The 10,925-nt window shown below is 32.2% G+C and overlaps 1 protein-coding gene across 2 annotated transcripts; it reads left to right on the forward strand.

Moving 5' to 3' along the window:
* The first annotated feature begins 5,371 nt into the window (after window positions 1-5,371).
* On the forward strand, window positions 5,372-10,031 carry LOC134707759 (innexin unc-9-like). Of its 2 annotated transcripts, none has more exons than XM_063567790.1 (3): window positions 5,372-5,415; window positions 7,914-8,869; window positions 9,463-10,031. In XM_063567790.1, exons 2-3 carry the CDS (start codon window positions 7,938-7,940, stop codon window positions 9,785-9,787), a joined length of 1,257 nt encoding a protein of 418 aa, XP_063423860.1. In that variant the 5' UTR covers window positions 5,372-5,415; window positions 7,914-7,937; the 3' UTR covers window positions 9,788-10,031. The 2 variants fall into 2 exon arrangements, with proteins under 2 accessions (XP_063423860.1, XP_063423859.1); XM_063567789.1 differs by lacking the exon at window positions 5,372-5,415 and adding an exon at window positions 6,385-6,514.
* Window positions 10,032-10,925: the final 894 nt, after the last annotated feature.

The raw sequence follows: 10,925 nt of genomic DNA on the forward strand, positions 1-10,925 counted from the left end.
ACTTTGCGTTCCCGAAAAATATTGAAGATGTTACATACGAAGGAGTTAAACGAACGATATTCGTTTATCGACAACTTATCGAATGAGTTGTGCATGTACGTTATTTATATCATATATCAGAATTCACTTTAAAGGCAACATGTAGCGCTGAAAAACAAATACGTAGTTGAAAGTTTTGTTTAAGTATACTTTTTCGAATTATCAAAAATATTTTTTTTTAATTTTTGGTAGTTTCTGATTATGAACCCTTTAAATGCAACAAAAACATGGGACATTGACATTAACTCTTTAAAAAAGTTTGTTGTGACGAAATTTCAGATTGATTTTATATAGTCGTATAAACTTCTCGCTATTGCTGTCTTGACATATAATTATATATAACACTAATTACTAGTATTAATTGACTAATTATTCTTCGTTGTCAAGTTCCATGGCCCGCAAAGTATGTTCCCATAATTGTTATCTGAAAGTGAACTGTTCACTTTTAAACCACTTTGCATAATTGTGTACGGGTAATTATGGTATAGCTATTTCTTGAATCAAAAAATGGTAGGATCATTGTGTTGTTCGTTATTATAACGTTCTGGCACTACATTTTGCATCGCGTTCCATTCGGATTCTTTTTTTCATATCCGCTAAACGCCTCCAATGTCTACGAAAGAATCTTAGAAGGAAACTGTTTAACGCAAACATCCGAAAGTAATTTGAGTAATTATATCAGTTCCGGCTCTGGGTATTTAACTGTCGATAGTACGTAAAAGTAAGCTGAAAATAAAAGTGGCAAGTTGGTTAAGTCTATAAAGACGGGAAATATAGAAATAAAGCTATCAGTACTCTCAGTATACACAAAAATAGTATAAGTAGACCATTCCATAAGTGTATGGTAATTGTAACTGTTACCATACCAAGATAGTCCTAAGCCATTTTACTGAGCAGAAGACCAAATAAATCCGTAGCACTTGATTTTGTTCACCTTGCCGTTTTATTACTGTATTTCCTTTGTTATTCATGTATTCATTTTATAAAGTAAAATTGAAAATTTAGAAAATTATGTTTAAATCGTTGTTGATATTACTTCCTGACATGGTCATCAACTTTAATATGTATTTTTTTTTAACCTGATCTTATAAATAATATAATCTGAAGAACTAACCATTAGATGACCGCAAGTTTCTTGCGGATGGTCTGAGAAAATAAAATCATATCTCTATACTTGAAAGTTATGTTCAGGTACATAGATATACTCTTTTTTAGACAAGTTCCTGTGTGGATGATGTATAAATGGCAAGGAATTCATCATCACCGTAATAACAATTATAGTGTTCTATTCATTGTTTATCGAATAATCGGGTTTATTATTGTATATTATATTTATGTTTGTAAATAACAAACTTTAAGGCAACAGTAAAATAACGGTGTTCAAAAGTCATAAATCGTTTGAGAGAAAACAAATCAGGCTTACAAACTAAAACGAGGATAATATATCAACTATAAAAGGAAAACCAAGTATCAACGGGAACACTGAAGTGTAACACAAACAAAAGCCAACATACATAGAAACGAACTATTTAATAACAACTGCTATGTTTCTGACTTGGTACAGGACATTTTAAGAAAAAAGGGGTTTTTAACCTCGTTTAATGGATGAACAAACCCCTCTGTACAACAGTCATATATTAGCAGATCTCATGGAATACTCTAACGAAAAAACATTTTAATATCTTTGTTCTTAAAAGATGTTTGCATGAGTATATTTATTGAAGAACTCTATTTATATAACAGGCAATATAAGGGATGCTATTTTGCACTCGATAATATCCGCGTATTTATCATGTTTATACGAAATACTGTCGTTTATCAGTCAAATGCTCAAGAAATTTCTGCGGCAAAATTACACTGGTATGACCTCTCAAATTTCAACAAATTGTGCATAGATCTAGTTTTAGACATGAGGCTATCTTTTATTCGATGGTGCATTTGTTTTTCATAACACAGTAATGCTTTAATTATAATATATCCAAGGTGGAAAATTTTGTATAACTGTTTTTATAAACAACCGCTCTTCATAATAATTACATTAGATGTATGTTTCATTATAATACTTCATTCTAATTGGCTAATTGCATATCATTTGTAAAAAACTGTCTCTCCAGTGATTTTTACTATTATACAAAAAAAAAGGATATTTACATCAATTACAAAAACTTTGAGACCGTATATGCTATTATATATCAATGAGATAACATATAAAAGAGGTCATGGAAAAAAAATAAGGTCATTTGAACCTGTATTTTAATTGCACAAAACAAGGAACAAACATCGAGGATTCAGAAAATGCTGTCAGTAATTTAAAATAAGTTGCATGTGAGCTATGGCAATTTAAAAAATGGTAGAAAAACATCCGGTTCTTTTCAGTTCCTATTATCAAAGTGAATCAGTTTTAAAAAGTTTCTTTTTGTGAGGGAATTCGATGTTTGCTATACCACTGTTCAATCCAGCGCACTTTATGACAATACCACTATTATCAATTAGAATGATTGTTTTTTGCGGTGTTTCAAGAAATTATTTCACTTTGAAGTCATGTATTATTTGTGAAACATTTAATGTTTGAAAAGGGTGAATTTTCTGTATAAAGTCAATAGTTATATAGACTTTTGAAGCCCAAACTTTCTATTGCCTAAAATACGCAAATGAAAGTTCCAAAAACTATATCAATAGAGAACGACATGCTTACGAAATTATGGCAAAACTTTTGGTTAACAAATTTTTATTCATTATTGCAAAATAATTAACTTAAAATATCTGACATTTTCTCCCTACTCAATTTACCCCTATCTCTTGTTTTGGTGTGGACCGGTCATTGTTATTGAATTTTATACTGCACTCATTCTATTTGAGCAGACTACATGCGTTGACCATATATATTTCTATGTCATATACAGTCACTGACCTAATATCACTTTTCCTCATTAATATTTAAATAGAAATTGTCGAAATTATATGTAATTATTCATACGACCTCTTCGACCTGTTCTTGTTTCCAATGTAAACAACGATGCATTTAACGACTCACACTTGTTTCTTTTACAATTTTTGGGAAAACATATTTCACTTATTAATATTTTTTGTTTGCAACCTATAAATCATTGTTTTATGTTTATTGTTGATATTTTAGTCTGTAAACAAAAGAAATTGTTCACCATTGATTGCGTTTTTCAACAGCTAATGATGTACATTTCATCGTGTTGTATATTTCTCCGCCTGTGTGATATGAGGCTTTTTTAAAGGGGGATTTCCCCCAAAATTTAAATCAAAGAAATAACATTAACACACTAAATAACAATTGAAAATGTTGACATATCAACGTCCGATATGTCAAGTCAATGCACTATTATTGTCTATTTTTTCAGTTTGATTGGTTTAAGTTCTTATCAGTGTACCTTCAAACTGTTTATGCTTTTCATACATGACTATTGGTTAAACCAGAACGTGCATGAATGTGTAGAGTAACTTAAATGACCTTCAAACTGGACACTGGACCGGAGTCCATTTTATGTTTTATCAATGGAAATAAAGGTATGAAAAGTAAGAATTGCCACTTCTATTTTCACAAAATTTCCCATATACATTTTTGTTTAAAGCCTGTTGCGGAGAAAAAAGGCGAAGTTAACCATTAAGACGTTTAATTCCATTAAACACGTATTTTTTCGAAAGGAAATGCCAAAATACATTTAACGCACGGCTTCGCCAAGTAAAATTATTGTTGATCTGAACAAAAAAAAATAATTTCAGTCTCATTTGAATATATTAATTACGATAAATCCCAAACTTAAGTAGCCATTAAGTCAAAATATGTCCGATCTGCCTATATTTGCACATCAAAAGTCAATACGATCGTCTTAAGGTCAATTTCGTCTACCTCACAAAATCTTGTTAGGCACTATTTTTTATAATGGGATTATGAATAAATCAAAGAAACTGTTTGTGGTTTACTAGTATATATCCTGCAATATTTAATCGCATGCCAATTTCCAATACACAAGGTTAAGAATTATACTAAAATAAAATCCTATTCATCGGTAACACGAAAGAATCTAGAGTAACAGGAATTGCAGAGATGACAACACGAAGGAACTTTATTTCAATACAATTCCTTTGTTTGAAATGTTTAATAAAAATGAAAAATGCCTCATTACAAATTGATCAAAAATGATTTGATTGTCCGAAAAACAACAGTGGACAACACTATTTGGGGTTGAATATTTCATTGGAAGACATATATGTAGGAGCGTAAGATTGGCAATAGTTGGTGCATTATGTACTTTGTTTAAACTGAAACTTATAAACTTTCCAAAGCGTTTATTAGATTAAAATATAATTGCCGGTGAATGATAGAACCAGAAAGTTAGACATGTTTTTCCTATTTTGTTTCATATATGATAGAACACTGTTAAAACATCAATGCATGTCGTGCTGTATTCATTAAAAATAAAAGGTTACTCGTGCATAAAACCTATTAATCTCATACGGATTATTGATAGATGTAACGAGGTTTATAATAAAGATATAGTTGCAAAACATGTTAAACATCATTATTTCCTTAATCAAAGGAAAAAATCGGCATTCCAAAACATATCAAAAAATAATTATATATGATTTCATCATTAATTTAATAAATAAAAATTTAAAATGTAATACTTAAGTCGATGATTTGATCAAAGAATCTAATTACAGCAGAAATCTAATATGAATAAATAAAATATGTTTTGAGAACATAAGTATAATTGTATATGATTGCTACGATTATTTATGGTATTTTGACCTTTGATAGAATAAAATTATAAACCTGGAGAACGTTGATAAGACGAATTTTTATAAAAATAAATATTTTACAAATTAATTTCTTTGTCGATTTTGTTATAAGGTCTATATTGATTTTAATTTAACACAATTATTGTTCATTAGAAAATAATAAAATCCTTAATTAATTATTAACTTGTAGGTCTTATATTTCATAAGAAGGAGGAGCAAAGCTATTTGTTTACCCCAACACCTCGCAGGGCATAAATTTGTGATTGGAAACACCTGGATCATATTGATCAATAGCATAGGTAGATTTTTAAAAGAGTATATAGGTTAGGGAGAAAGAGTCAGGAGGATCTACAATACTCACAAATTATTTGTTAATTGATGTCTGTAAATGTTCATTTTTCATGCTCTTCAACGTTTTACTTGTTTGGCTTTATAAATATTTTGAAATGAGCGTCACTGAATAGTCTTATGTAGACGAAACGCGCGTCTGGCGTACTAAATTATAATCCTGGTACCTTTAATAACTATTTGTAGATAAATGTGTACATATGAAGTCTAGGTCGATTATTTATATTTTTAAGGGAAGAATTAGAAGCAACAGTGGTAAGATAAAAAGAGGGATGAAAGATACTAAAGGGACAGTTAAACTCAATATCTATACTAGTAAAACCATTTGAAATGTACCAATCAAACGAATCGTTGCATTCAAAGAGAAACACCATCTGTTCGCCAAAAGAATTTGAAGGCCTATTCCAAGTTTCATCGTTAGCTCAAGTGTCTAAAGAAAATCTGGAAGCACGAGACACAGACAAAACTAAATATCCGATGTCGTTTTAAATTCGGTTAAATCTTTTAAAACTCGTATCTGGAATCAGCACACAATCAGCTAGGGTACGCCTTTACCGATATAAGCACAATTTTTAGATACATGTTTTGCTACGGTGCCGCCTTTGGGCCTGTCCCAAGTCAGGAGCCTCTGATCTTTGTTAGTCTTGTATTATTTTAATTTTAGTTTCTTGTGTACAATTTGGAAATTAGTATGGCGTTCATTATCACTAAACTAGTATATATATATGTGTTTAAGGGCCAGCTGAAGGACGCCTCCGGGTGCGGTAAATTCTCGTTACATTGAAGACCTACCTGTTGGTGACCTTCTGTTGGTTTTTTTTCTATGGTCGGGTTGTTGTCTCTTTGATACATTCCCCATTTATATTCTCAATTTTATTTGGGTATAGAAACCAGGAGCATTTAATATATCTTTTTTTTTAAGTTTCTGATGTTCTAAGAATTAAATAACATGTATGCATGCATGGTGTTTGTTTTATAATAACGTTTTCATGATAAAAATATTGCAGTCTTTTATGAAGGAAAGGGAATTGGGATCTGTAACTGTAACTGTAACATTTTCAAAGGAAGATTTGATAAAAACTATTAAACAATAATTATATGTAAATACAGTAAATACAGTAATTACATATAGCTATAAAATGTCGACGTCTCTCAAATTATCTAAAAAAAACCATTTTGATGCGTATTATACTGTAACTTGTGTATGGCTGTGTGCCAGTTATGTTGAAATCTAATAATGATTCTTTGAAACTTCATAGTAAATTCAGTGTGCTCGCTATTATTAGATAATCTGCTAAGTAGTACACATCTGTGTATTCATTGAAATACGAGGAGACTGTTGTGAAGGTGAAGGGTAAGTTTCATTCAAATATTCTTTCAAGACAATAGTTATCAAAGGTACCAAGATTATAATTTAGTAGGCCAGTCGCGTTTCGTCTATATAAGACTCATCAGTGACATTCAAATCAAAATGTTTATAAACCATACAAGTACAAAGTTGCAGAGTATTGAGGATCTAAAATTCCATAAAGTTGTGCCAAATACGGCTAAGTTAATATATGCATGGGATAAGAAAATCCTTAGTTTTTCGAAAAATTCAAAGTTTTGAAAACTGGAAATTTATAAAAATGACCACATTATTGATATTTATATCAACACCGAAGTGGGCTGGTAATACCCTCGGTGACGAAACGTCCACCAGCAGTACGTGGCATCGACCCAGTGGTGTAAATAGTTATTAAAGGTACCAGGATTATAATTTAGTACGCCAGATGCGCGTTTCGTCTATATAAGACGCATAAGTGACGCTCAAATCAAAATTATTGTAAAGCCAAACAAGTACAAAGTTGAAGAGCATTGAGGATCTGAAATTCCAAAAAGTTGTGCCAAATACCGCTAAGGTAATCTATGCCTGGGATAAAAAAAATACTTAGTTTTAAAAACAGGAAATTTATAAAAATAACAACAAGTTATCATTGATATTCATGTCAACACTTAAGTGTTTGGATTTTTTTATAGCCGCGACCGACATAATGCAGTAAGCAAGTGTGAACGGTAGTTAAGGTAACATAAAAATGTCCTTCGAACATTATTATTTCTTCCCGACACATTTATTTCTTAAAAATTTAATTTTAAAAGACCAACAAAGCAAAACATTTTTATTTTCAAACCATTTTCTACTTAATTGCGAATTAAAAAATGACCGATCATCAACGACAGTGTCGCAGGAACTGAAAATAGGCAAATATTGCAGTTATAATAAGTTACACGATTCTCAAGTGTGCAACAATACAGTAAACATGAAAACGATAGTTTTCCCCCGTTCTGCTGTACCGTATGTATCGGACGTCGATCGAAACTAAAACTTAATTAGTTAGACAGAAATATAGAAACCATGAAACAGGAAAACGATGAAAAGAATGAATAGTGTGATTGAAATTTATTGTTATTTAAATATAACTCCGTAGAATGTCAGCATTTTGTTATCTACTATTCTAATTACTTTGGTTTACAAAATTTTGCCTGTGAGCGACATTATTAAGGCCATTATGTCACATAACCATAGGCAGTGATAGGTTTATGGCAGGTCGAGGAGTTCAAAAGAGAAAATTTATAGAAATCATTCTATTTCTTTTCAAAGCCTCATTGAATAGATAGACCGATGCCTAATTTTCCTATACATGTGGGTCTTTGTGTTATGGTGATTACATTCGTAACGTAATAAACAGATAAAACAATGTTTACATTTTTAGGTTTTGAACAATTGATTTGGTAAAATGATTTTCAACTTTTACAAACCAACGGTTAACTACGGAAGCTGGGCTGACAGATTTAGCAGTACTTGGACTTTTCTACTTCTGTTGATATTAGCACTTCTGACTGTGTGTCGCCACTACAAAGGACCAAATTTTATTTGCAAAACACCACCTGAATTTTCACGACATTTGAACGACTTTACTGACGAGTCATGTTGGTTATCCAGACAAATTTTACCATCTGAATCATTATTACAAGGATCTCTCTCAGGTTCAGGAGATCTAAATATGATGGTAGTAATGGATGACAAGGACAGTGCAAACGAAGACAGCAGACGAACCCTGTACCAGTGGCTTCCATTAATTTTATTCCTGCAGGCACTTTTGTTTTTGTTACCCGACATCATTTTAAGGATTTGTGAGTCAAGTTTTGGGTTTGGATGCCAGAAGCTTTCAAAAATGATACAAGACTACAGGCAATATTCTGCAGACGACCGAAAATATTTGGCAATAGAGATAGGGTCATATCTTCATCAAGAGTTTAGTGAACGTTTGCTTAGGATCCTACCTTTTGGTATTTTAACAGTATTACTAGCCTTCGTGAAATTGTTGTTTTTCGTCAATGCAGCTACACAGTTGATCATTCTAGAGGGATATTTATCACCCCAAAATGTCACTTCTTATGGTCAATATGTATTCGAAAGTATAATCAACACCAATTATTCAACAATAGCGTATTCGCCTGTATTTCCACGAGAGGTATTGTGTAACCGTAAATTTCTTCAAGTGTCGAATGTGCAGTCGTACATGTTTCAGTGTCTAGTACCGGTCAATGAATTTAACGAACAAATCTGTTTCTTTGTTTGGATCTGGCTTCTGGTAGTTTGTATAGCGGCCGGTACCAGTGGGATGTTGTTCCTTGTAAAGTCATTATTACCTATGGTGAGACAAAGGTATGATATTACTTTCATATTATCATTATTTGTTATCCGATGAAACGTGTATACTAGTAGTTAGCCGCTATCCATCATAGTTTCCCGTTATTTCCAGTGACAGTCTAAGCTCCCTGTCCTTCATCTCGACCGACATACATAGTCATTACAGAGCGGGACGTAAATGACAAGGTACAATAAGGGCCCTTCGTCCTGAATATAAATGAAAATAGTCCATACTTGAACAACTGCACGTGCTACCGTTAAAAATTAACGTTTACTCTTTACTACATAAATATATCAAAGAATCTCATCATCTAGATACACATTTCGTTCCTAAATCTTTTTGCGATTAGTTTTACCAGCTTCACATGGTGGTTGGAAGAGTTTCAGAATTTCGTAACATGAAACTCCGGGTCATTTATCACAATCATTTTTTTCTTCTTTAAGTTTTGCCACGCTATCAACATTTTTATTTTAAATTTTGATTCAGAATATTGTTTTTGGTCATCTGCTTGACCATGTAATTGGGGATCAGATTTTTATTTATGAAAACAATATCCCCCAACATGAAGTTAAATGGTCGTTCACTTTTTTATTATTATTTTTTTCAGATACATTAAGAAGTACCTGAGTATGTCAAATATTTCTGTCACGTCAGCTGAGGTCAGTTCTTTCAGTGGTACTACGATAGGGCAAGATGGTATCATAGTTTTAAAAATGATCGGCGATATATCATCTGATATCTTGGTAAAAGACATTGTCATTCAAATCTGGAATATTCATAAATCAAAGGAACTACAGAATATGGTATCAGTACAGCAAACGCCTTCGTTTCAAGAACATATCACCGGAAGTGCTTCGGGTGGTCAACACATGACCAACTTAACGCCTGCTGCTTCCCCTGAAATGATTGCGATGGAAAAAACTGGCGTGTAACCATTGTATAATCAACAATCAGTATCCACCTTTATATGTTCAAAAAACTCATTCATATAAAACATATATATATATTGATGTTTATATATTTATAAGCATGCATTTTTTTAAACATATATCATTCAACGCGTTGAGACTCCTATCATATTGGAAAGCAAAAACTTTTTATAACTTACTTATCTTATGTAAACTTTTTAATTGTAATTCGGTATAACTCACTTATTTTATATAAACGTTTGTTCTTTTTAATTGTACTTTTGTCTTCTTTTCACAGAAAATGTGGTTTTTTTTTCTCAATTCTTTACTTGTTTGTGTTGAAACAACATAAACTGACAAAACTTAGTCTTAGAGAGCATACACTTTTGTCGTGGCTAATTACAATGAGCGTTTTTGTGTTCTCTGCTGGTGTGACTATTCAGGGATTGCAAGACATTATGTGTTTGCCTTTCGCATTACGTAATGGCAGATCCAGAACTTTTCCTAAGGGGGTCCCGCTGACTGACCTAAAGGGGGGAGCGCTCCAGTCATGCTTCAATGATTCCCTTTACAATCAACCAAATGTTTCCCACGAAAGGGGCGCCCCCCCCCCCCCCCCCTGGATCCGCCTATGTGCCAAGAATCTTTTTTAAGTTGCAATTATTTTGATAGTATTGATCACTGTTTCATATTAAACATAAGAAGGAACTCAAATATGTAAAAGATTGACTTCTACAGGAAAAATATTGTATACATATATCTGCGGCTTTTATCTGCTACCAGATGATCGTGTATAACACTACAGTTGTGTACACCTGCTTTATCATGACTAACTTCAATCTTCCTCTTGCAATGGAAATTTGAACTTTTTAGTTAACACGATGAAATACCGACCGTGCAAGATCTTCATGGCTAGTTTGATTCGTACACGCTGAAATGACTCACCTAATTAATTTTATGTTGATAGTAAAAATAAAGTTTTATTTAAAGTATCGCATTCACTTATCATGATCCAAGAAAATGAGGTCACTGTTAGATAAGCCCATATGACACCTTACAATAATGTCATACACCAAATAAATTTGACCTATTACCTATTAATACAAGAAACAGACCAAACAATGAAAACTCTTCATTAACCAATGAACCATGAAAATGAGAT

This window comes from Mytilus trossulus, chromosome 2 (assembly GCF_036588685.1).
Source record: "Mytilus trossulus isolate FHL-02 chromosome 2, PNRI_Mtr1.1.1.hap1, whole genome shotgun sequence".
Taxonomy (NCBI): Eukaryota; Metazoa; Mollusca; class Bivalvia; order Mytilida; family Mytilidae; genus Mytilus; species Mytilus trossulus.